This window comes from Pelophylax lessonae (assembly GCF_965119305.1).
Source record: "Pelophylax lessonae genome assembly, chromosome: 2".
Taxonomy (NCBI): Eukaryota; Metazoa; Chordata; class Amphibia; order Anura; family Ranidae; genus Pelophylax; species Pelophylax lessonae.
Window position 1 is genome coordinate 94,156,422 of NC_138769.1, and position 27,737 is coordinate 94,184,158.

Sequence of the window (27,737 nt, forward strand, 5' to 3'; positions counted from 1 at the left end):
TGTTACAAACTGATAATGAGATCTGTTGTTTGCAACAATGAAATATTACTGTGGTTTACACCCCATTGTGTTATTTTTCATCTCAATAAGGCTCTCTTTTTTCTGGGCTCTTCCAGAAGAGTTTTTTTGGCATTCAGTATTGAGCCAGGAGATGACTACCAATTTGGTGGTAACCGTTGGGGTATTTGCATAAACCTACCATAAAGGGCCTCCTTTTTTTATAATTTTTTGCTATACAGCAGGGATGGGGAACCTTTTTTCTGCCAAGGGCCATTTTGGTATTTATAAAACCATTCGGGGGCCGTTCAAAATTATCACCTTAAAAATTATCCTGTTATATTTGGTCAAACATTTAATTAACTCACCCCTAATGTAATGGCTGCAACTGCTTCTCTTTGGTGAGGTGTGTGATGTTAGCTGGTATTGATGATGTTTCTACTCGCAACAGGTTTTCCAGGTTTGCGTCGGTCAGTCTGGAGCGCAGTCGACTTTTTTGTGGTGGTAAGTTTTGAAAAGAACTGCTGGCTGGTACTGCTGGTGGGTATAGCTGGCTGGTACTGCTGTGGGTACTGCAGGCTCATAATGGAGCAGGAACTATACAGGAAGCATCGGCTCCATTATGACAGATCAGCTGAGAGAGACACAGACTCAGCTGCATGGGGGGCCGGACCAGATGACTTTGGGGGCCGCATACGGCCCCCGAACCGTAGGTTCCCCACCCCTGCTATACAGGGTCAAATATGGCAATTATTTATGGCAAACACAGTCCCCCAGCCCCCTCCTAAACAAAGAGAACTAAACAAGAGTTTTCAGAAAAGAGCAAGTAAAAGAGTAAGTACCAATTTTTTACATTTTTTTAAAGTTATCCTATGTGAATGGGAACATGCAACACAACTGAAGTGGGTGTTTATTTGGCTGCAAAAGTAGAAATACACTAAAAGACAATATGAAAGCTTTTCTGATTTTTCTGACACACAGCTATGAGCATTTTGAGTCTGAATCCCCAGGACGAAGTATCCTACTCTTTATGGACATAAATAATGGAACAATACTTAGCTGGCTATTTAAGTCCTGCTATGTACACACTGAAATTACCACTTTGTTAAAGCATTTCATCTACGTGATACAATAGCTGAAATCTCCAAGTGCTCAAAACACTTTTAAGAGAACAATAGGCTTTGCTTTTAGGAGAAAACTCCCAGCAGTCCCCGATCGTTCCCAGCTGTCAGGCTCAAATCTGGCCATAATGGTGTTTTCAGCCGCGCTTACGTAGAAAATAAATCAAACACTCAAATACGGCATGACATCCCTTTACCCTCATCCCCCCCACCGTACGGTGACTCGTTCATTCATAGTTGTGGGTATGGGTAATGTAGCATCGTTTTAAGGACGAACTCAGAACAGAACACAAGGTTCTTATGGCATTTGTTTTGTTTTCTTTTTTTTTTTTTTTTTTTTTAGATTTTCGAATATCACTCAATAACAAATCCATCTCAGTTTCTGTAGCCGAAAAGGCAAAGAAGAAGCTTTTTTGTTACAGATATTTCAAAAAGGCAAAGCATAGATGTCAATCTGTTTTTCCAAGGTGACAGTGACTAAGTTACTCTATGATTAAAGCCGAGTTCCACCTAAAAGTGGAACTTCCACTCATCTGCTTCACATAAGCTCCACAAAGCGCAATATTGTACAATTTGTGATGTTTATTAAAAAGGTAATAGTGCAATTACATTTAGACTCCATTCACACCAGCGCGACTTGTCAGGCGACTTGTCAGCCTGACAAGTCACGCTCCCTCGCGGTCCATTGACTGCTACAGGACCCGTTCTAATAGGAGCGACACAAGTCGATCCGACTTAGAAAAAGGGTCCTGTACTACTTGGGGCCACCTCGGAGCGACTTGCATAGACTTCCATTATGTGAAGTCCGTGCAAGTCGCTCCGAAGTCGTGGTGCATGGGAATGCACAAGTTGCCCCCGAAGTAGTACAGAGTCGTGCCGCCCCAGTGTGAACCGAGCCTTAAAATGACAACATTACGCTTGAACGTATCTCATTAGGAACAAATCTGTTTCCCAAAGTTAGGATGGCCGAACATCGTTTGTGCAGCGTGTGTTTACTTAACTGTAACCGACGCGTTTCATCAGAGGTGACTTCATATATATATATATATATATATATATATATATATATATATATATATATATACACAGTATCTCACAAAGGTGAGTACACCCCTCACATTTTTGTAAATATTTTATTATATCTTTTCATGTGACAACACTGAAGAAATTACACTTTACAACAATGTAAAGTAGTGAGTGTACAGCTTGTATAACAGTGTAAATTTGCTGTCCCCTTAAAATAACTCAACAAACAGCCATTAATGTCTAAACCGCTGGCAACAAAAGTGAGTACAGCCCTAAGTAATAAAATGTGCAAATTGGGCCCAGTTAGCCATTTTTCCTTCCTGGTGTCATGTGACTTGTTAGTGTTATAAGGTGTGAATGGGGTGCAGGTGTGTTAAATTTGGTGTTATCGCTCTCACTCTCTCATACTGGTCACTGGAAGTTCAATGTGGCACCTCATGGCAAAGAACTCTCTGAGGATCTGAAAAATAGAATTGTTGCTCTACATAAAGATGGCCTAGGCTATAAGAAGATTGCCAAGACCCTGAAACTGAGCTGCAGCACGGTGGCCAAGACCATACAGCAATTTACCAGGACAGGTTCCACACAGGACAGGCCTCACCATGGTCGACCAAAGAAGTTGAGTGCTCGTGCTCAGCGTCATATCCAGAGGTTGTCTTTGGGAAATGTATGAGTGCTGCCAGCATTGCTGCAGAGGTTGAAGGGTTGGGGGCTTGTAGTTGTAAGTGCTCAGACCATACGTCACACACTGTATAAAATTGGTTTGCATGTCTGTCATCCCAGAAGGAAGCCTCTACTAAAGATGATGCACAAGAAAACCCACAAACAGTTTGCAGACTAAGGACATGGATTACTGGAACCATGTCCTGTGGTCTGATGAGACAAAAATAAACATATTTGGTTCAGATGGTGTCAAGTGTGTGTGGCGGCAACCAGGTGAGGAGTACAAAGACAAGTGTGCCTTGCCTACAGTCAAGCATGGTGGTGGGAGTGTCATGGTCTTGGGCTGCATGAGTGCTGCTGCACATGCAGGGGTGTCATTGGAAAAAAGCAAACTGTGCAGCTCTGACTCAAGTTGAATAATGCCATTATAGGTGTAAAAAAATGCCATCAATTAAAAATTTTCGGAAATAAAAGTGATTATATGATATTTTTTTTGTTAGTTAACAAAATGGAAAGTAAATGATGGAAGAAAAATCCAAATCAAATCAATATTTGGTGTGGTCACCCTTTGCCTTCAAAACAGCATTGATTCTGCTTGGTAAACTTGCACCCAGCTGAAGGAACTCGAAACCCTGAAATAAAAGTAGCGTTCTTTCTGACTCCACACATTTTCTTCTGCAGAGAACTGGCAGATTACTGATTAGAACCGATACTCCGGCTGCTTTTCTAAATAAACTCTCACATCTCCCTCATTGCGGGTTCCTTTCGCTTATTTTCAGATTTTGAGCTATTTTGTCAGAAGTAAGTGTGCCAGACTTAACAAAAACATAAAAAAACGACCGTATCGAATTCTCAAACAAGTTGTGAAAAGCTTCTCCTGGCTCCCCGTGGCTGGGATTTCATAGCAGCAGATTTTGCTGCCGCAGTCAGTGGGAGAGCTTATACTTTCCATCATCCTGAAAAACACGAGATGTGCCGCTTCCTAAACAGCCGAATATTTCCAGAGACGGCTCTGTGTGTGATATATACAATCATTGTCACCACTCGGGTAAAGCAAAAATATGAATATCCAGTCTTAAAGAGTAACTCCACTTTTGTTGAGAAAAAGACATTCCCCTCTGAGTGATCTATGTACATTGCAAGGATTATAACAAACTTTGTTGCAGATTCCTACCTTCTGTTATTCTGAAGAAATCCCTGTGTGTCCTTGTGGATCTGTGTTGGAGTGGTTTCATCATTATCAATCAGCTGCTGCACCTGCAGGGCTCTAATGAGGAAAATTGCAGGGCCTGCATCCCTTTAGACATGTTCCTATTGGGAGTATCTCACCAAAAATTACATTTTTGTTGCAGGGGATGCCAAAAATCTGACTTGTATCTTAGTGCAGACTTCTGGGAAAATCAGTGAGCCAATCACACAAGCAGGAAATGATGTTTCTGGGGTAAGATCAGTGCTGTATCTTGGCCTAGGCCAACAAGGCCCAGGCCTAGGGCAGCACTTTGTAGGGGGGGGCAGCAAAAAATTTAAACTTGTGTTTGCTGCCACTGATTATTTCACTTATTTGTATAATGACTCTGGACTTCCTATTTATTATACAAATAAGTGACATAATCCTATGATTACAATCAGTGGCAGCAAACACAAGTCCAAATATCTTAAAATAACTGATGGAGCTGCACTGATAGGCACTGATGGTCGCCAATATGCTGCACTGATGGGCACTAATATGCTGCTCTGATGGCCACTAATGAGTTTCCAATGGTGGGTACTGAAACTGCACTGATGGGCACTAATGAGGTTGCTTTGATAAGGCAGCACTGATATGCTGCACTGATGGGCATGAGGCGGCGCTGATAAGCTTCACTGATTGGGCTGCACTGATATGGTGCCCTGATATGTTGCACAGATGGGCACTAATAGGCTGCACTGATGGCCACTGATAAGCTGTACTGATATGATGCACTGATAGGCTGCACTGGAGGCCACTGTTGGGGCTGTACTGATATGCTGCACTGATGAGGAGTAATGAGGCTGCACTGATAGACTGTGGTTGTGGTCTGTGGTTTACAGATGACAGGCGGGTCATAAACAGGAAGGAGTGTGGCCTTTACAGGAAGGGGTGGGTCATATTTCAATTAGGGGGTGCACAAGTTTAGTCAGGCCTAGGGCAGCACAAAACCTAAATACACCACTGGGTATGATCTGTATACATTCTGTGTACAGAACTCCTGCAGGTAGCCATATTGCATTGCATTTTACAGAAAATTACAGCGGCTGCAGATTGAAAAGGAAAGGTCGTTTTTAACCGCTTCCCAACCTCCATATTCTAGTACTTTTGCTACAGGGCGGCCACGCTGCGCAGGATCACGTCTATACACGATATTACCAAAAGTATTGGGACGCCTATTTTTACACGCACATGAACTTTAACCACTTCTGGACCAGAAGGATTTACCCCCCCCCCCCCCCCCTTATGACCAGGCCATTTTTTGTGATTCAGCACTGCGTTACTTTACCAGACAATTGCACAGTCGTGCACGCTATACCAAAAATAAAATTGATATTGTTTTTTTCCCACAAATAGAGCTTTCTTTTGGTGGTATTTGATCACCTCTGCGATTTTACATTTTTTTAGAGCAACGATTCTGAAAAAAAAAAAAACAATATTTTTCACTTTCTGCTATATAACATGACTGTGGTATTGCCGATGCTGCGGCTGCTCCTTGCCCCATACAACCCAAACCTACCCACAGACTCCCCTTTTACTTGCCTAAAGAAAGAAGGACACTACAATCATTTGTTTGGGTTTAAAAGGCCATAGCAGCCAACTTTATTAGAACTAACTAGTAAAACACTAGCTAGCAAAGAATTACCATTATTCAACAAAAACAATCCAATACCAAAATTTAAAAACGAATGACCATTTAGGGTCTTGGAAGGCAACTTGACTTCCCCCCTGGCTGTATCCCTGACCCCAATAGACCTCCAGGCCCTCAGCCGCCACTGCACCAGCTCAAGGACTATGAACCATTGGGATCCCTTGATACCGCCTACTGACGTTGCCAGGGGTAGGTCCACCCATACCTAAGATGGGCCCTACCCCTCCATATTCCCTTACCAAGTAGTCACAGCCCTCCAAGACCCTAAAAACCCCAGCCACAGCACACGGGCATGACCCCTTATGGCCGTGTAGCCCTCCAAACCCACAGTGCCCTCTGAATACCTTCCTGCAGACCTAAAGTCCACAGGTCGATGCCCACCGCGTTCAAATGAACCCCGTCACCTCTAAGATAAAGGGCCGGGTCCTGCTCCAGCTCAAGATGCCGGACCGCCAGTCCCCCGTTACGCACAACAAACTTGGCCACCGCCTTATTCACCTTAATCCTGGCTTTGTTCAGGCTAGACACCGAACGAGCCAGGCGCCAAGAAGTGCGGGCGACAATGTCCGACCACACCACCACAGTCCGTGGAAAAAGCGTCCGCAGCCTCAGGAAGTCCAATTTGACATCCCTAATCAGCTCCCTGGAGGAACGGAGGCCCAGATCATTGCCGCCCGCATGCAACAAAAGTATGTCGGGCGGCCGCTCAAGACGGGCGCAACGATGGACTTCAGGGAGGACACGGGACCACAGCATGCCTGAGACCCCAATCCATCTAACCTTCACCTCCTCCCTGCTGAAACCCAATTGGCGCCCCTCTGGCCTAACCGCTGCCCTCCAAGCACCCCAGACCACATAAGAATGTCCTAATATCCAGACCAAGACTTCCGTGGCTCCTGTAAAACATAAGGAGGGGTACATACCAACATACGTCCTGAGAACACACACAAAAAACCACAGAGAAAAACAAAGAAAAAACACCAGCATACACGTAACGAACATTCAATAAATGACCGCCCCTGGGCCCCCGACCAGAAACAGAACAGATCCCCTCTGCCGCATCACAACAGATGCGGACGGACATACGAGCGAAATCGCCTGGACTCCCAACGCCCAATTTTCCGAAGGGCCTGATCCCCAAGGCCCCACCGAGCCGCCTCCGTGGCGGCTCCAATGCGGAAAGAGTGAGAGGAGAAATCCGTCCCCTGAAAACCGGCTGCCCCCAAGCACTTCCGGAAGACAGCCGTAAATTGAAAACGTGAGAGGGCCGTGCCATCAGCTCGTAAAAACAGAGGACCCTGTTGAGCGGAGCGCACCTGTAACCAATGCCGCACCGCAGCCACGGGGCAAAGCGAGGACCCAGGAACCACCCCTAGCTCAACACAAGCCCCTCGGCCCAGCTGGTCTGTTTTTGACCTTTGTATCCGGATCAGAAGCTTGTCCGGATGCAAACAAACATCCCCCAACTGCAATCCCCCATTCCCCCGCCTGGAAATACTCACCAATTCGCTAATCCGAAAAGCTCCAAAGAACGCCAAGATAAAAGCCGTCCTGAAGAGTTCCACCTCCTGGTCCGCAGAACACACTCCCGGCAAGCAGTCCACCACCCGGGACAACACATCAAAGGAAACCGGGAGCCTGGAATCAATCGAACGAGTACCCCTCGCATAACCCTTCAAGGCCTTTTGAACAAGGAAATGTTTGGTTACATCAGCAACCCCCCACAACTGAAAGTAGAAGGCTAAGGCCGCCATTTTGCGGCGTAACGTAGAAATAGACACACGCTGTTCAAAATTCAGGCTCACAAAATATAAGAGCAGGAACAACCGTTCCCGATCACCAGAAAGACCCCCCACCTCACTCACCATCTGATGCCACGTCGCCCACACCCTTTCGTAGGCCGTCCAAGTGGAAGGACAAACCGACGCCCGAACCAAATCCATTACTGCGGCGAGACGATGTTCCACAGCTCCCCGGGACACATCAGGCCTTGCTGCTCCGCATCCGGTGCCAACCTCCGAAACCTGTCCCACTGGAAGCGAGAAAGAGCATCAGCCACCGAATTGTCAACACCCGGAACATGCACAGCATAGAAAAAAGAATTCAGGAGCAAACATTTGAGCACCAGGTGGCGAAGCAACCTAATAACCGGTGGAGAAGAAGCAGTAATGCTGTTGATTGACTGAACTACCCCCAGGTTATCGCAATGAAAACGGACCCTCTTATTGGTGAAATCCTGACCCCATAACTCCACGGCCAACACAATGGGAAATAATTCCAACAGAACCAAGTTACGAATGAAGTCAGAATTCCGCCAGGAGGCCGGCCATTCCCCCGCACACCATTGCCCCTGGAAATAGGCCGCAAAACCCCCCGAGCCTGCCGCGTCAGTAAACAGCTCCAGGTCAAAGTTCGACACCGGAGCTTCCAACCAAACCGAACGGCCGTTAAAGGAGCTCAAGAACAAATCCCAAACCCGCAAGTCATCCCGATGCTCTTTAGATAGGCGAATGTAATGATGCGGCGCCCTGACTCCCGCCGTGGCAGCCGCCAACCTCCTGCAAAACACCCGCCCCATGGGCATGATGCGGCAGGCAAAATTCAATTTTCCCAGCAGAGACTGCAGGGCACGCAGCTGAGTTTTTCGTGTGTCCAAGGTCCCTGCAATAACTCTGCGTAGGTCCAATAGCTTGTCAACCGGAAGCCTGCATTCCATTGCCATCGTATCAATGACAATACCCAGAAATCGCAGTTCCGTGCACGGCCCCTCAGTCTTGTCAGGGGCTAATGGGACTCCAAAATAATCAAACAGCTGTTGGACCGTAGCCAAAAGCGTCGCACACATCACCTCCCCCGGAGGACCTATCACCAGAAAATCGTCTAAATAATGAATTATGGAAGACAACCCAGAAACATCCCTAACAACCCATTCCAAAAAAGAACTGAATGTTTCAAACAGCGAACAAGAAATGGCGCAGCCCATAGGCAAACATTGGTCAACGAAAATTCCACCCTGCCATTCACAACCCAAAAGATGCAGGCTGTCCGCGTGCACCGGCAACAACCTAAACGCAGCTTCAATGTCAGTTTTCGCCATAAGGGCCCCCCGCCCAAAACGACGCACCCAGGCCACCGCTTTATCGAACGAAACGTATGAAACCGAGCATAAGTCGTCCGCTATAGCGTCATTCACCGAACCCCCCGGGGGATAAGACAGGTGGTGAATGAGTCGAAACTTGTTAGGTTCCTTTTTTGGAACCACACCCAGAGGGGAGAGTACCAGATTCGGCAAAGGCGGAGACGAGAAAGGGCCCGCCATCCTGCCCAACCTCACTTCCTTCAGGAGCTTCGCCGAGACCACCGACGAATGCGCCCTAGCGGAACTTAAATTGCCCCCGGGAGGAGGAACCACCGACAAAGAACAAGGAATGCGAAAGCCTTGCGAAAACCCCCCCAGCAAAAGAGCGGCTGCTTCCCGATCAGGGTACCTACTTAGGAACCTGGCCAACCTTTCCACTTTCACCGGCGTCCGCCCTCTTACCAGCGTCGGCATGTTTTGCTCCCCCATGCTTAAAGCATCGTGCCGACGAGTGATTTCCGCCGCAGTTGGAACACTCATGCTTGAAGCGACAGGAGGTTCCAAACTTGCAAGTGGCCTCGTTAAACTGGCAACATAAGCCTTTACGTTTTGCGGCCGGAGAAGACGAGGAAGCCGCCCCCCCGACCCCACCCTGAAAGGGGTGACCGGTAGATCTAGCCTGGGTCATGAGGCGCATCCAAAGACTGATGTCCTTATGATCCCAGCGCAAAGATGGTCTGACGGCCTTGCGTTGATGAAAATGTTCGTCGTATCGCAACCAGGCCGTACCACCGTAGACCCGATAAGCTTCCCCAATGGAATCCAAATAACAAAATAGGGGGGAACACTGATCAGAATGTTTTTCCCCTATTACACTGGCCAGAATTGTGAAAGCCTGCAACCAGTTGGTAAACGACCGCGGAATCAAACGATACCGGCGCTTTTCTTCCTCCTCCTTTTTCGATTCATCAGGCTTGACCCTGTCCAAGTTGAATTTTTCTAACGGTAGCAGAGTAAAAATCTCAACATACTCACCCCGCCAAATTTTTTCCCTCTCTTCCGTTTTCAAATGAGCACCCAGAGGTCCCTCGAAGCAGACATAAACTTCGCACTTCGCAGAATCCGCCATGCGCACAATCTCCTTGTCCCCATCTGCTGAACCCGACCCCTTTTTCACCGGCGTCACCCCAGGAGAAGACGACGGCACCCCAGAACTTACCTCCACTGCATCAGCCAACCCACCTGTGGCCTGGACCGAAGGAGCTGGTACCGGCGTCACCAAACTCACCTCTTTTGATCCAGTGGATTCCGCCAGCGGCCGTGAAACAGAAGAACATCCCGCTGCCGACCCCACTGATTCTGTAACCCCCCCTGTTGCAGCAGCCCACGCATGTATCGGCGCCCCCGCGGGTGCAGCCGCTAATGCCGGCTCGCACCTGGACAACAAATCCTTAAACCCGGACAAAAGAGTATGCAGCAAAGACACTCCCCCTATGCCGTCCGGGACTGCCTGTGCACCCAGACCCCCTGAAACATGCGTCCCCCCACCACTACCTAGGACCCCCGGGCCAATAACAGGCGAAGAGGGCCCCCTTGCTGGGAGAGAAGACGAACTAAGCAGTGCAGACAGCGTAGATGGAGCCTGGACAGCAGGCAGAGCAGACACACCAGAGGAATATACCACAGAAGACCCGACAGGAGGAGAGGCAGGTACAGAAGGAGCAGAAAACAGAAGGGAAGGAGAGGCAAAGGATACTGACTTACCTGGCTGACCCGGTGAAAGCCTCCGCTCAGCCGTCCGTCCGTGTCCCGAATGAGGAGCCGCCCCGACGTCCAGAGTATCCTCTTCATCCGATGCCGACAGTTCCCCTTCAGAGCGCTCTTCCACCTCCGCCGAGTGGGACACCTGGCCAGTCCCTGAAGAGCCACCGCTGCAGCCGGACAGGCTGAAGATTCCATCGCTGGGAGCTGCCACTCTGCAGGGAACAGAGCGGCCTCCGTAGGTCTGGCTCTGGGCGGTGACGTCACTGCCCTGCGACGCTGTAGCACTTGTCCTCAGCAGGCTTCCATCCGAAGGTCGCATGCCCGTGACGTCATAGACGGACGCCTCCGGCCGAGCACCGCCACTCATTCCCGCCTCCTCTTCTTCCCGCCGAACGCCCCGCCGCAATGGGACAGCGGCGGGCGCCGAGATCCGGTCCGGAACCACCGATGGGACGCAGGGGACCCTCCTGGAGCCTCGACTTCGTCCACGAGAGGCCACGGCCGTACCCGGAAGTAGGCCCGCACCCGGACCCCGCACTTCACTCCCACGCCGGACCGCGCTGCCACCGGAGGGACCCGGGGAGCCAGTCGGATGTTCCAGAGCTGCAGGTGAGGGGGCAACGGAGCTGGAGGGGGCTGCGCTCACTTTGCCAGGGCCCCGTTTTTGTCGAGGATTCCTCCCGACCCCCGCTGTACCTGTAGGAGGCTTCCCACTGACAGCCGAGGTCGAAGGGTCCCTAGGGGGGCTCCCTAAGCGACGGCGGACCCTAGGGGTCGTTTCTGGGCTGAGGCGCTCAGGAGGCCTTGACCTCCTAGGCCGTGATAAAGTTGGGGCAGGCGAAGCTGGTACCTGCCCCGACCCCTGTAGTAAGCCATCCATATTGGCCTGAAGCCATTGCGGACCATTCGCCATGGCCGCACTGCGTAACTGGGCCAGCATAGAGTCCAAATCTGCCATACCGATAGACAAGGGGGGGGTACAGAAGTTCTCCTATTGCTGTCTGGTCTCCAACTGACCGGACCCCTGGTCCCACCCTAAACTAGCCCCTGCTAACCCCACCTTGCCCCACCCTGCCCCACCTTCCCAAAAACCAATCACCTGCTTTAGTTCTTCCTTAAAAAAGTTAACCCCCACTGGGTAGCAACCTTCCCTGCAAACCCCAGTCATGTCCAGCCTTCCGCTTACTGCTGTGCATCCATCTCCAGGCTTCCCCCCTTTCCCAATAATAAAAAATGTAAAAATTTAGTTTTTTCATCATTTTAGGCCAATTTGTATTCTGCTACATATTTTTGGTTAAAAAAAATCACAATAAGCGTATTTTGATTGGTATGTGCAAAAGTTATCACGTCTACAAACTAGGAGAAAGATTTATGTCTTTTTTTTTTTTTACTAGTAATGGCGGTGATTTGCGATTTTTAGCAGGACTGCGTCATTGCAGCAGACAGATCGGATCCCTAACTGACATTTTTGACACTTTTGGGGGTACCAGTGACATTATTACAGTAATCAGTGCTAAAAATATGCAGTTACTGTAATAATGACACTGGCAGGGAAGGGGTTAACCAAGTGGCGATCAAAGAGTTAAATGTGCGCCTAGGGGCTGTTTTCTAACTGTGAGGGGGAGGGGCTTGTGGAATCAACACAGAGACATGTGATCCTAAATAGGAGCAACACAGGCTCTCTGTGTCCATTCCAGAGAGAACAACGGTCTGCTGTGTTTACAACAGCAGACCGTCGTTCTCTCTACACAGGGAGCGATCATGAGTGCCCGGCGGCAATCGCAGCTGCTGGCCCCATGGATCGGCTTCCCTGCTGCCTAATTTACCTATACATTGGTTCACGCAGCTGAGTCAGCCTGCCGAAGTATATCTGACTGTGGCAAGCAGTCGGCAAGTGGTTAATGGCATCCCAGTCTTAGTCCGCAGGGTTCAATATTGAGTTGGCCCACCCTTGGCAGATATAACAGCTTCAACTCCTCTGGGAAGGCTGTCCACAAGGTTTAGGAGTGTGTCTATGGGAATGTTTGACCATTCTTCCAGAAGAGCATTTATGAGGTCAGGCACTGATTTTTGATGAGAAAGTCTACACTTTAATTCATCCTAAAGGTGTTCTATTGGGTTGAGGTCAGGACTCTGTGCAGGACAGTCAAGTTCCTCCACCCCAAACTGGCTCATCCATGTCTTTATGGACCTTGTTTATACTGTATATAGTGTAAGCTTGGTAACATAGTGTATATGGTATCCTGCACTTCTGATTCTACACAGTTGGAGCTGATCAGCCAGTCACATGGACCCGATATGCACCCACTTATCATTCCATACACCGGCAGAAAGGCAATCTGCCTATGTAACAAGGCAGATCGCTGTTCTGTCAGTAATGAAGGCATGGATCCAGGGGCGTAACTACAGGGGTTGCAGGGGTTGCAATCGCTACCGGGCCCCATGCTCCAGGGGGCCCGGTAGCAAACCAGTGGGTGAACTTCCAGGATCGCAAAGGTCACACTTGCAACCGGACCCTGGCATTGCACCACTGTGGGGAGGCCCCAAGATTGCAGGAAGGGGGCCCACTGCAGAACTTGTGAAAGAATCCTGCTGCGGGACCGTAATAAAAGGCCATGCAACGAGTGTAAAGAGCCCCAGGATTAGTGGGAAGAGCCCTGGGCTTGAAGGTAAGGGCCCCGGCCAGGGGTCTGGGGGGCCCTTCATGGTTTCTTGCATCAGGGCCCTGAAGGTTCTAGTTACGCCTCTGCATGGATCCTGTGTTCCTCCAAAGCAGGGACCTATCCCTTCCTCTAGTAAAAGCACCTCCCCCACTACATTAAACACTAGCTAGGCACACAGTTAACCCTTTGTTCGCTCCTTATGCTAACCCCTTCCCTGCCAGTGTCATTAGTGCAGTGACAGTGCATATTTTTAGCACTTGGCCAGGAAAGAATATAATGCAGAGCAACGTGCACTGTATTACATTCAGAGGAGCACAGAGGAGACATGCAGGGTATTTTAGTCTCTGGAAATCTCAATAACCATTTCCCGCAAACCGACGTACCTGTACGTGGGCTTGAAGAATCGGTTGTACCGGGGTGATGCCTGCAGCTAGAGGCATTACCCCGGTACGGTTTTTTACAGCCTGCGATCGGCTTTCTGATGATAACAACCAATGCGGCTCAGCAGCCACTCAGCCATTAGTACAAGGAGCGGGAGGGGACATCTCCCACCGCCTTCCGCCACTCTGCTCGGGTCTCCCGTCCCACCAGGAGACCCGAGCGACCAGCCAGCATGTCCGCTGGCTGGTCAGAGTCCCGAACAAAGCCGGATTTGGCTTTGATCGGGTCTCCAATAAAATAACCCGGAAGCAACGTCACAACGTCACTTCCGATTTACTCAGCTGCCAATAGAGCCGATTTAAAAAAAGTGACAGTATTCAAGAACGTAGATTTTGGCGGTTTGAATACATTGAAGTGCAGTGGAGGGGTTTGGGGTCTTTTAGACCCCAGATCCCTCCATAAAGAGTACCTGTCACTGCCTATTACTGTTACAAGGAATGTTTACATTCCAGAAGCTGTGCAGGGATGACGCGCCTGCACCGGAAGTGACGAGCAGGGCATTCTGGGACTCCGACGTCACCAAAGAGGACACCGAAGAGGACGCTCCGGCTTCAGCTGCCCACACCTGAGATGGCAGCGCTGGACAAGACATTTTCAAGATAAGTATTTCTTCTAAAAGGTAAGTGAAACCGGGGACAGTTCAGAGGCTATCATTGCATAAATGCACTAGCCCTGACTGTCCCGGGGGTATTTTTAGTTCAAAACATTTTTCTAGGGTGGAACTCCGCTTTAACATACACACCTGCAGCGGTTTGTATGAACGGGTTGCGATTTTAATACGGTGCGGAATCGCGGTGATTCTGCCCACGATTGATACGCTGACCTGTGAATGAAGCCTTAGTGTATATGATGGACATACATCAACATATGTAAAATGTATATTATCATATTCTGGCCTTTATGATAAAATGCTGATATGAATCCTTCCATGGATTGAGGAACCCTCAGTGAATGTTCTGATATAGACGATGTTTGTCAGATATTCCAGATAAAAGGCCAGCCGCTATCACTGCGCGGTAATTGCGCACTTAGTCCGGTGATTATAGACCTGGATCTTCTTTCCCTGAACACTGTTTGTGTTCTCTGTCTCTTTGAACCTTCCAGGGAAGCGTATCGCTGCATCTGCATGCAAAAAGTAATGCGATTTCTTTTCTGCCGTACCAGTGCGCAGTAGAGGAGAGAAAATAATTAGAGATCCACCCCACTGGAATTTCATACAAATCGCTCTGCCATCATGCCTGACAGGTCAGAACATTTTAGATTTATTTTTCTCTTTTAAGGGCTCATTCACACCAGCCGAAATTATCATTCTTTTTATAAAGGATTTTTATAGCGCCAACAGTTTAAAAAATGACATGCGTTAAGATGCTAATAACACGTGGGCACTGGTGTGTGTTGTACACATGCACTGTCTGTAATGCATTATTAAAATGCAGCGTAATGCTTGTTTTTTTATTTATTTTTTTATTCAACTACTTCACCTACAGAAGATTTACCCCTCTTTCTGACCAGGCTGTTTTTTTGCGATACAGCACTGCGTTACTTTAACTGACAATTCCTGTGACCTTGTACCAAAATAAAATGTACGTCCTTTTTTTATCCCACAAACAGCTTTTATTTGGTGATATTTGATCCCCTTTACATGTTTTATTTTTTACACTATAAACAACGAACGAATGGTAATTTTGAAAAAACAAAACTATTTTTTTTTTTACTTTCTGTTCTAAAACATTTCCAATAAGCAAATGTAAAAAAATCCCATTTCTTCATAAATGTAGGCCAATGTGTATTCTTCTACATATTTTTGGTATAAAAAAAATCCCAATAAGCGTATATTGATTGGTTTGTGCAAAAGTTACAGCGTCTACAAACTATGGAATATTTTTATTTATTTATTTATTTTTTACTAGTAATGGCGGCAATTGTCGACTTATAGTGGGACTGCGATATTGTGGCAGACAGTTGGGACACCGACACTTTTGGCACTTTTTTGGGTATCAGTAACACTAATACAGTGATCAGCAGGGCCGGGACAAGGGGTGGGCAGGAGGGACAGCTGCCCTAGGCACTGTGATATCATGTGAGGTGGGGGGCGCCAGAAGGAGATTGGGGGAGTATTTATGTTGGAAGGGGGAATTTAAGGGGGAGGCAGGGATTAGGTATTGTTCTAGTTGGGGAAATTTGGGGGGAATTCATGCTGGGAGGGGGGATTTGAAGTTGGGGGGAGATGAAGATGACATTTTAGGGGTGGAGGATTTGTGCTAGAAGGAGTGATTTTTTTTTTTTTGGGGGGGGGGGGGAGCAAAGATTTGTGCTGGGAGGGGGGATTCCAGCAGGGGCCAGATCTGTACTGGGGGGGAGGAGAATTTATGCTTAGGGGTAAGCATGCAGATTAGCGCTCAGTGGCTGTTTGTGGGGATTTTTGCTGACATATAATGCTCATACTTGGGGGGAGAGGGGGTGTATTTTGGCATGTTCGCCCCGGGCTCTAGATGAGGTTATCCCGGCACTGGTGATCAGTGCTAAAAAAATATGCACTGTCACTGTACTAATGACACTGGCTGGGAAGGGGTTAACATCAGGGGCGATCAAAGGATTAAATGTGTGCCTAGGTAATGTTTCAGTGTAGTGGGGGAGGTGCTTTTACTGGGGGAAGACATGGATCGGTGTTTCTGCTTTACAGGAACACAGGATCCATGTCTTCTGTAGTGACAGAATGACAATCTGCCTTGTTTACATAGGCAGACTGTCCTTCTGTCAGTGTACTGAATGATCAGCGGGTCCCGGCGGACATTGGGTAAGCAGGGACCCACTGTGTATAATTCAGCGGCCCGCACTTGCGCTTAAAACCCTGAAGTGAAAAATCACACACATATATATATATATATACGTGATTCTGCGCATCGGGGACGTCCTGTAGCAGTAAATCTGCAAGTGTCACTAAAACCACATCATAAAAAGCTATCAATAAATGGTGTATAACATGCTGTTCATATTCACTCAGTCACTATGAGATTGGGTTTCTGTATTCTGCAAAAAAAACTGGTTGATCCTGCTGCTCTCTATCTCCCCCTTCTGTTCATGTCCCCAATTCAGGCAGGGATTTTGCAGCCGTGGTGGAAACTCTGCACATGCTCAGTTTCCAGTGAGATTCTATGCTGAGCATTTCCTCCCTATCACATCTGAGCAGCCCATGTGACTATAGAGCCACACATGTGGGTGTATACACAGCGGTAAATGACAGCCCACTCCCTCCCTCCTCCTCCATGCCCACCAACCAGCTAAACACAATGGAGGTGGGATATTACATGTAGATTGATGGTGGCTTCACCTCCCTCTTATTCTAATCTAAGACATGGGCTGGAGGGGCATGACACAGCCTGTGCCAGGCAAAAATCTGACCACACCATGTTATTGCCAATAAATATTAAAGATTTCATTTCAAATATATATTTGTATGACGATTTAAAACAGTTTATTGATAAAATGTATTTCTTTTTTTTCTGGATTCCAAAGGCAGTTTTTTTTTTTTTTTGAACATGTGACCATCAGCAGAGGACTAGAAGCTCCTCCTGTTTATGTTTCCCTCTGCAGACAGGCTGGGAAAAATTTGGGTCTTAATTTTATGCACGTACACAGAGGCGCCTTGAATAGTTAGAGGCTCCCATGGAATAGTTTGAGGCTACCATGGAATAGTTTGAGGCTACCATGGAATAGTAGTCACACTGAATCTTTGCTGTGTGATCTTCAGCTTTCCTGTCTCCTGTACCTGAAATTACCTGCTGTTCCTGATCATCTCACCTGGCTTGCCTTTGACCTTGATTACCTGCTGCCCACCCTGACCCCGGCTTGTCTTGACTACTCTTCTGCCTCATCCTGATCTGCTTATCCGCTACCGACTATTGGACCTGGACCTGCTCTTGGCCTGACTGGGGAATCCGGAGGACCGCGACCTGGTGTTAGCATGCAGCCAAATCCATCCCCACCATCAGGGGCCCTGGTGAATACTGCCTAGCACTTAGACTCAGCACCTCTGGTAAACCTATGTCCTGCTAGATATCATGTCAGCATCCCTGTCCTGGGATCACACATAGTTCCAGGCTCATCATCCAGTGAGACATTCCTCTACACGTTAGGCTCTGCCACGACACCCCTGACAAAAATGCTGGGAGGGATGAACCACACCGAGATGGCCCCATGTGCAAGGGACCCAACTCTTCAAGTCAAAGTTGAATCCAGCACATTTTACTTCAGATAATTGAAGTACAGAAACTGTTTTTCCAGTCTTCGGAAGTATAAGACAATTAAGACTTTTCTAAGCTTTATCTCTGCAAAGTACTAACACTGACTGAGGGAACATAGAAGAAACAGAAATGGTCTAGCTGGATTGAACTAACTAGCACTAAACAGGGGGCCAGGATGAAACTTTCGCATTGCCCTCTTCTATATGTCTATGCATCAAGACTTATAAGAAATTGTCAGATGTGCTGACTCTCAGGCCCCATTCACACCTGAGCGATTTTTATCTTGAAGCTCCAAAATGCCCAAAACGTGTTCTGTCGTCTGGAACAAAAGCCCTGATGCTCAAAAAAAAAGTACACAAGCTTCTTCTTGGCAGATTATAAGAGTTTTTGGCCCAATAGACTTAAATAGAAACACCTGACTTGAGCAGAAAAACACTCATAAAACACTAGTGCTTTCTATTGGCTAAACAAAAATGCCTGAAGCTGTAAAACACTTGCGATACACTTCTAAAACACTTTAAAAAAAGCTTGTAAAAAGCTGCAAAAAAGCTTAAAAAGAAAAATCTGAAAAATGCCAATAAATCGATACGCTCAGGTGTAAATGGAGCCTCAAGCATCTATCCAAGCCAAAAACTGAAGACAGAGAGATAAAAGGGAGGAAGAGATAGAGACAGACAGACTGAAAGGGGGGAGGGGGGGTTGAGACTGGGAAAAAGAGGAAGGGGGGGAGACAAAAAGAGAGAGAAAGAGAGAGGGAGCGAGAGAAAGAAAACGAGATATTGAGAAAGTGACAGAGAAAAAGAGAGAAGCGAAGCGAAAAGTAGCGAAGAGAAGAGAAGGGGAAGGGGAAGAGTAAGAGAAAGAGAAAGAAAAAGGAAAAGAGGGAAGGGAAGGGGAAGAGAAAGAGAGAAGAAAAGAAAAGAGAGAGAGAAGGAAAGAGAAGAAAAGGAGAGATAGAGAAAGAGTGACAGAGAGAAGGTGAGAGAGAGGAAGAGAAGAGAAGAGAAGAGAAGAGAAGAGAAGAGAAGAGAAGAGAAGAGAAGAGAAGAGAAGAGAAGAGAAGAGAAGAGAAGAGAAGAGAAGAGAAGAGAAGAGAAGAGATAGAGAAAGAGAAAGAGAAGAAAAGAAGAGAAGAGATAGAGTGAAGGTAAGTGAGAGAAGGAGAAAGAAAGGGAGAAAGAGAAGAAAAGAAAAGAAAAGGAGAGATAGAGAAAGAGTGACAGAGAGAAGGAGAAAGAAGGATCATGTGTATCCAGTAGTGTATACGGCTCTCAATTATCCAGCAAGGCCCGAAGCGAAAGAAAAAAAAAAAAAAAATAGCGCAGGGCAGACATGACCATGTGAAGAGGGGAGACAGGGCAGGTGTGAGTTAAATTAAATTGTTTTGAGTTGGGGGGTATTCAGGGATTGGTGTATCAGGTTTGGGAGGGGTTGAGGTACAGTTAGGAGGGGTGGCCCCTCAGATTGGAGGTCAGTGGAAGTTCAACGGACGAAGGAAGAAGAAGCTTGGTCACCCACCTTTTTCACTGCAGAGCATCTCACCTCAGCTTCCCTGGTCTGTGATGGCGGATTTGGACGTTTTGCTGGAGCAAATTAAGGCCGCTGCCGCGGTGAAGGGGACTGAGTGGCTCCGGTCCCAGGTCTCCACGTTGATGGGGGTTCAGGACTCTGCACAGGATTCGGAGGGGCTTGCGGTCCCGCGGGCTCGGCGGTCACGGCCGCCGGAGCGTTTTTCACCGGACCCTTCCCCTCGAGCTCAGCGTCATCCTAGGAGCCCCGACAGGGACCCTTCAGGGCCGCCGGCTAAGCGTACTCCTGCTGCGGCCGTGCGCGCCTCTGGGAGGAATCCTCTGCATGGACGGAGCTCTGGGGGTAGTGGGGGGAGGCGGCCTTCGGTCTCTCCCCGTCCCTCTCGCCGGGGTGCTACTGGACTGGCGGGCTCCCCTACTGGCGATGCTCCGGTCGGAGGGGTGCCTCGGCGTGGGAGCGGCTTCATGGCGGCCGGTGGCAGCAGTGATCGGCGGGACTCGGAGTCGGCCTCGGCTGGGCGCAGAGAGATGACGCGGCGGGGCAAGTCACGTGGCCGGGTCATCGGAAGTTCGGCTGGTTCACAGAGGTCTCCGTCGGGCGGAGCTGGAGTACGGGGGCGTGGACGCCTGTCGCTCGGCTCTGCAGATGGCGGGAGTGCGACACCTGGTGGACGGATGTCGGCGGTGCCCGGGGACGATCGTTCGGAAGGCGAAGTGTCCGGATCGGATGTGGAAGAGGATGTCGGTGGTCGGTCGGCGACGAGGGAGGCTGGATCGGCGGCTGGGGGCGCCCCCCCTGGGCAGACAGGTGAGGTCACAATTCCTTCTCTGGCTTTGTCTGATTTGCGGGGCTTGTTTGATGTGGGGGGTGGGAGTGCTGGAGGGGCTCGGGGGGTGGGGGTGTCCCGGCCAGTGGGGGCGGGGACCCCGGAAGGGGGTGATAATGGGGGTTTGAGGGGCTTCCTCCTGGGTCTACGGGACCTCTTGGGGCGTTTGCCCCCGGGGGACGGGGGCCGCTTGTCTCCAGCGGCGGCTTGGGTGCCTCCGGCGGGGGGCTCGGGCACGGAGCCGGGGGGGGCCCCGGGGCTGGCGGGGCCGTCTTCCACGGGGCTAGTTGCGGGGGGGGCTGGGGCCCCTCCCCAGGTTGTTGGTGCTCCGGCAGTGGTGGCGGTGACGGCCGGGGCGACGGGGGACAAGACCGGGACGGCGAAGGAGGGGAAGGCGGACGCTGTTCGCCTGGACGATTCAGCGAAAGGTGAGGTATATGTTTGTTTTGAGGGCCCGTTGGGGGCACATTTGAAGCAGGAAGTCCGGGAGAAGATCTGGAAGGGTGAGTACGTGGAAATCTTCACGCTGTTGCCCCTCGAGAAGTTTCACCTGGACAGGGTTAAACCGGAGGAGCGCAAGAAGGAGGACGAGGAGGCGCGACGCTATCGGCTTATCCCTCGGACCTTCGCCAATTGGCTGCAGGCCTTTGCCGTTCTGGCGGGCGTCATAGGGGAAAAGGCGCCGGAAAACTGCTCGGCCCTGTTCTGCTACATGGACGCTGTAGGGGAAGCCTATCGGGTTTACGGGGGGTCGGCCTGGCTGCGGTACGACGAACAGTTCCGGCAGCGGAAGGCGGTTAGGCCGTCCTTGCGGTGGGACCACAAGGACATCAGCCTGTGGATGCGGCTCATGTCGTCTGCGAAGGCTCCGAATCAGTTTTTTCCAGGGGGGGCCGGTGGTTCTGCGACCCCGGGACAGCCGGCCGCAAAGAGGAGGGGTTTCTGCTGGCAATTTAATGAGGGTTCCTGTAAGTTCGGTGGCACATGTCGCTTCAAACATGAATGCTCCGGTTGCGGAGGTTCCCATTCCTTGGCTCGGTGTTTTAAGTCCGGAAAAGGGCGGTCCGGAGAGCCTTCGCACAAAGGGGACGACGCCGGTGAGGGTGGAAAGGCTGCGGCCTTTTCTAGATAGGTACCCCGATAGGGCGGCTGCTCGACTTCTGTGGGAGGGTTTTGCGGTGGGTTTTCGTATCCCTTGCTCTTTGGCCTCGGTGCCGCCGGTGGCGAGGAATTTGCGTTCGGCATTGCGCCACCCTTTGGTGGTGTCGGATAAGTTGCACAAGGAAGTGGCTCTCGGTCGCATGGCGGGCCCGTTCTCTGAGGTGCCGGTGCGTGACTTGGTGGTTTCGCCGTTGGGGGTGGTTCCCAAGAAGGAACCCAACAAGTTTCGCCTCATTCACCACCTCTCCTTCCCGAAGGGTGGGTCTGTGAATGACGCCATCGACCCGGAGGCCTGTACGGTGTCTTACATTTCCTTTGACGCCGCGGTGGCCTGGGTGCGACATTATGGGCGGGGGGCCTTGATGGCCAAATCGGACATTGAGGCGGCGTTCAGGTTGCTCCCGGTTCACCCGGACAGTTTTCGATTGCTGGGCTGCCGGTGGCAGGGGGCGTATTATGTGGATCGCTGCCTTCCTATGGGCTGCTCCATATCATGCGCGCTGTTTGAGACCTTCAGTTCCTTTGTGGAGTGGGTGGTTCGGGAGGTTTCCGGTGTGAATTCGGTGATCCACTATTTGGACGACTTTCTGTGTGTGGGCCCGCCCGCTTCCAACGGGTGCGCGATCCTGCTTGCCACGTTGCAGCATGTGGCCGGGAGCTTCGGCATTCCGTTGGCCCCCGACAAGACGGAAGGCCCGACCACGGTGCTCAGCTTCCTGGGCATTGTCGTGGATTCGGAGGCCATGGAGTGTCGCCTACCGGAGGATAAATTGGGGGCTTTGAGAGCTGAAATTGAAGGGGTGCTGGGTTTGCGCAAGATTCAGTTGCGCAGCTTGCAGTCGTTGCTGGGTAAATTGAATTTTGCCTGCCGCATTATGCCCATGGGCCGGGTCTTCTGCCGACGGCTGTCGGCGGCGACTTCGGGGGTGAAGTTGCCCACTCACTTCGTCAGGCTCAACAGGGAACACAGGGATGACTTGCGTCTGTGGCACGGTTTTTTGGCCACATACAATGGTAGATCCTTGTGGATGGCCGGGCCGATCAGCAACTTTGATTTGGAACTGTTTACCGATGCTGCTGGTTCGGCGGGGTACGGGGCTTTTCACCGGGGGGCGTGGAGCGCCGCCCCTTGGCCGGGGGCATGGCAGGTAGCGGGGCTGGTCAGCAACTTGGTGTTGCTGGAACTGTTCCCGGTGGTGGTGGCCCTGGAGATTTGGGGGGCGGAGTTCAGGAACCTGAAGGTTCGCCTCCATTGCGACAATCTCGGGGTGGTTCAGGTGATCAACCGCGCGTCGGCTTCGTCTCAGCCGGTGGTGCGCCTCCTCAGGTATTTGGTTTTGCGGTGTCTACGGTTGAATGTTTTCCTGTACGCTGTGCACATTCCGGGGGTTAAGAATGATATTGCTGACGCGCTGTCTCGTTTTCAGTGGGACAGGTTCCGGGAGTTGGCACCGGCAGCGGAGCAACGCGGAGTCACGTGTCCGGAGTGGCTATGGGGGATTGCCTTGGGGTCCTCGCTGGATGGATCAGGAAGTCGGTGAGCGAGTCCACGTGGTCGGCTTATTGCAAGGTATGGTTGGAGTGGCTCGAGGTGTTGCGGGTGGCATCGGTGGATCCTCTGGGTCCGGAGGTCAGGTGGGTGTTACTTTCTTTTGTCTCTGATCATTTTGAGAGGGGCGCGTCGGCTTCCGCTGTGGCTCGCAAGTTGTCCGGCCTGGCCTTTCTGTTTAAATTTCTGGGTTGTCAGGATTACACGAAGGACTTCGTGGTGAGACAAGCGTTACGGGGCTATTCCAGGGCTTATCGGAGGAGGGACACTAGGCGCCCGGTGTCCTTCGCTCTTTTGCAGGACGTCTGCCGGCAATTGGGGGAGCACTGCGCCTCGAGTTACGAGGTGGTGTTGTTTAAGGCGGCCTTTTCTCTCGCTTTCTTCGGGGCTTTCCGGATTGGGGAATTGGTCAGCTCCTCCCGGACGGTGCCGGGGGGCCTATTGGGTCAGGATGTCTCTGTCGGTCGGGAGGGGGTTACTATCCTCCTTCGACGGTCCAAAACGGACCAGAGTGGCAAGGGGGTCCGTGTCCGGTTGTTCGCGGTGCCGTCTTCACCGCTGTGCCCGGTAGGGGCGGTTCGGGATTACTGGGCACTCCGCCCTTCGCGGCCCGGTTCATTTTTAATGCATGCGGACGGGTCGTCGTTATCTCGTTTTCAATTTGTATCGGTGTTCAGAAGGTGTGTGGGCTCTTTGGGTTTGGATGCCAGTAGGTTTGCATCTCATTCCTTTCGGATCGGGGCGGCCACTGAGGCTGCACGCTGGGGATTGAATGACGATGCGGTCAAACGCATTGGGCGCTGGGAGTCTAGGAGGTTCTTGTTGTACGTTCGTCCACAGCTGTTGGTGTAGGGTATGTACGGGGGGTGGTTTTGTCGCTGGGGGGGTGTGGGCCCGGCTGGTTATCTGATTATTGGTTGGTTTTCTTTTCCTTTTGTCCCCTTTTCTTGTAGGTTTGGAACCCTGCCTTGTTTGGATCGTGGGACACTCGTATGTTTTCTGGGGGGCCCGGAGAGCTGATGTGCGTCCTAATGGTAGACAACTTGGTTTTTCTCGGCACGAGGCTTGTGTCAGGTGGCTGGGGGTGCCGGGGCTTACTTGGGGCAGGGTCCTTCCCGAAGTGCATCGTTTCGCCCGGTTGGACAGGCAGCCAGATGTTTTGGTGCTGCATGCCGGGGGCAACGATTTGGGGGCCAGGTCCGCGCGGGCCTTGATCAGGGACATAAAGTTGGATTTCCTTCGGCTGCGCACGGCTTTTCCGGCGCTGCTTGTAGTTTGGTCGGATATGGTGGCCCGCACGTCCTGGCGCATGGCCAGGTCGGTCGCGCGCCTTAATAAGGCTCGGATTAAGTTGAACAAGGAAGTGGGGCGCTTTGTGTGTCGGAATGGGGGGTTGGTGGTTCGCCACCTGGAGTTGGAAGTGGACACATGGCGGTATCTGCGGGATTAAAAAATAGGAACAAGGAGGGGCAGGGGGACTTTTAAAGGGGATACCGTCATTAGACCAATAATCAAAGTACATATGGGGTAAAAAAACAATCTTTATTGGAAGAAACCATCATCATATATAGAAGAGATTGCTGTATTAAAAAACATAGATACTGTATTGCAAATATTGTAGGTAGCATGCACAGAAACCCAAGGGGTAACATAGGTTTGATGTAGTGATGAACGTTGATGCCCATACACTGGCCCAACATGTTTCGCGGGTGACCGCTTCTTCAGGGGCATATACACAGATAAAGGGACATCACAGATGCTACCAGAAGAATGAAAAAGAACATGATGAGTGGAACAAAATATCACACAAAACATAATACATGCAGTACATGAGTATTCATTTGAGATGTAGGGGTCAAAAGGAGAGGCTCACATGAGGCCTTAACACCCACCTGCAACCAGACCAATCCTGAAACCCAGAGGACAGACCAGGGAGCGCAATTAGGGTAGATGTCCCCCCAGGCGGACATGGGAGCAGTCCAAACCTAAACAAGGCTAGGTAGTAAGGGTCACGATGGTGGCGTTATTGTTCACTATAAAACAAGGTAGGATAAGGAAGAAATTGAATATATAGAATATTCATATTGATCCTCAAAGTATATGGAAGATTATAAGTGTGGGTAAAGAAAAAGGGGGGTATGTATGGGAAACAATCTTACCGAAAGGTATGTATGTATACATCCCATAATCCATCCAGATGAGAAGGCTACGGGGTGGCTAATGGAAGAGCCTATGCTGGTAAGTAGGAGGGGGGGGGAATCAAAGATATATAATCCAATATCCCTAATCGGGTGTAAGAAAAACAAAGGTTACCATATAAGGTGGATGTTAATTAAAAATAAACAAGGAGTGACACCCAAAGTGTGAGGGAAGAACCTAAATAATGTGGAAGATAATATGGGGAACCATAGTGAACACCATATGTGTATATATATAAAAATACACCTGTACATACACATGTATATACCATAAGTGTGATGAGCTATGTTGAGTGATTTAGAAGTGAGAAAGGTGAGAAAATGGTGGTTGTAGGGAATCTACAACTTGAAGAAAGAGTGAGGGAAAATTAATAGTGGAGATGAAGGAAATGCAAGTGACAACCAACACCGCCATAAATTTATGGCATAATGTGCTGGCGTGAATAGATACCAAGGTGAGAATGTGAACCAAACCGAACCAGTGAAAAATCAAAAAAAAAAAATAAAAATTAAATTAAAAAATAAATAATAAAATAGAAAAGAAATAAATAAAATAAACTAAATAACAGTGTGCAGACAAGGGGAGTGAGAAAGATGAGAAACACCAGTGCGATAAATAACTAGTGATAATCATAATAGCATAGGGAAAATGCTAGATAGTTGTGGTAGAATGAATAATGACAGCCAATGTAGGTGATTACCTGGCAAACACAGCTGACACGGCTTCTGTTGAGAGCCGTGTAATTAGTGGCATAATGTGCTAACATGAATAGATACCAAGGTGGGAATATAAACCAAACCGAACCAGTGAAAGAACAAAAAATAATAAATGACAGTGTGCAGACAGAGGGAGTGAGAGAGGTATATAAACATCAGTGCGATAAATATTAGGGATAATCATAATAGCATGGGGAAAATGCTAGATGGTTGTGGTAGAATAAATATTGATGACCAATGTAGGTGAATACCTGGCAATCCAAGCAGCAAGGTATCCCGTGGCCATATGGACTGGAATGAGAGAAATAGTGCCTATAAGGAGAACAGCTCCACCCCAAACACAGCTGACACGGCTTCTATTGAGAGCCGTGTAATTGTGCTGTGTCCGGGGCCGACGCACCGAATGCGCATGCGTGGTACCCAACGCATGTCTCATGCGCCGGGAAAGAAGCGCAGGCGCATAGTTGGTAGCAACACATTGTCAGCCAATGGGCGGGCAAAGGGCCGATTGCGGCCATATGTGTCCACGAACAGAGGGAGATGAGTTGGTATCCAACTCAGGGACACACAACCCTTGTGGGGAAGCAGTCCCAGAGGGGCGTCACATGCCCGCCAATGGGGAGCACCCAATACGATCCTGCCACCTCCAATCAATTGGAGGTTCATGATGGAAAAGGTCATGTCCTATAGGGGTTGGGATGGACATGGTGGGGAATGGGTTTGCCAAGGGGCTCCCCCTAGTGACCACAAACATTTACAAAATAACAAATATACATATGACATTGCACTAGAATATAAAATATAAAATAAATAAATAATAAATGGAAAATATATATATATTAGGTGGTTATATAAATAAAGGACATCCAATAAATCATAATGACTATATAGATGTATATTTGGGACATTAAGTCCCAAATTCTATAGCTAGATAGACTACCCTGGTAAGGGTCTTGATCTAGCCAATTGAGGTGAATAATGGATCAAAGGGGAAAGGGGGAAGGGGATGGGGGCATGGAAGGATGGACAAGGGAGGGAGGGAGGAATAGAATATGGGCCATGGAGTCTACCAGACTCAACCCAGCAGATCCATAATTGCACAAAAAATAAAGTAATCAAACATAAATTGATATATATATGTATAAATGATTATTATTATGCAGGTTTGCTAGAGCTGTCAAAAATGGAAAAGGCCCCGGGTGTGTTATCCACCCAAACATATAATAAAAGACAGACAAGCTCCAAAACAGAAATATATATCCTAGATGGATATTGAAGTAAAGGTATCCACGTCCCAAAATTCATTAAAAAATAGGAACAAGGAGGGGCAGGGGGACTTTTAAAGGGGATACCGTCATTAGACCAATAATCAAAGTACATATGGGGTAAAAAAACAATCTTTATTGGAAGAAACCATCATCATATATAGAAGAGATTGCTGTATTAAAAAACATAGATACTGTATTGCAAATATTGTAGGTAGCATGCACAGAAACCCAAGGGGTAACATAGGTTTGATGTAGTGATGAACGTTGATGCCCATACACTGGCCCAACATGTTTCGCGGGTGACCGCTTCTTCAGGGGCATATACACAGATAAAGGGACATCACAGATGCTACCAGAAGAATGAAAAAGAACATGATGAGTGGAACAAAATATCACACAAAACATAATACATGCAGTACATGAGTATTCATTTGAGATGTAGGGGTCAAAAGGAGAGGCTCACATGAGGCCTTAACACCCACCTGCAACCAGACCAATCCTGAAACCCAGAGGACAGACCAGGGAGCGCAATTAGGGTAGATGTCCCCCCAGGCGGACATGGGAGCAGTCCAAACCTAAACAAGGCTAGGTAGTAAGGGTCACGATGGTGG

General features: G+C 49.3%; 2 protein-coding genes across 5 annotated transcripts in view; both read right to left on the reverse strand.

Moving 5' to 3' along the window:
• GRIK1 (glutamate ionotropic receptor kainate type subunit 1) overlaps positions 1 to 27,737 on the reverse strand; it is a 691,364-nt gene that overhangs the window by 487,330 nt on the left and 176,297 nt on the right. The gene's annotated exons all lie outside the window — the stretch shown is intronic.
• On the reverse strand, positions 7,629 to 8,402 carry LOC309546623 (uncharacterized protein; the record flags this gene model as incomplete). Its single annotated transcript, XM_082246362.1, has 1 exon — positions 7,629 to 8,402. One exon carries the CDS (start codon positions 8,400 to 8,402, stop codon positions 7,629 to 7,631), a length of 774 nt encoding a protein of 257 aa, XP_082102488.1.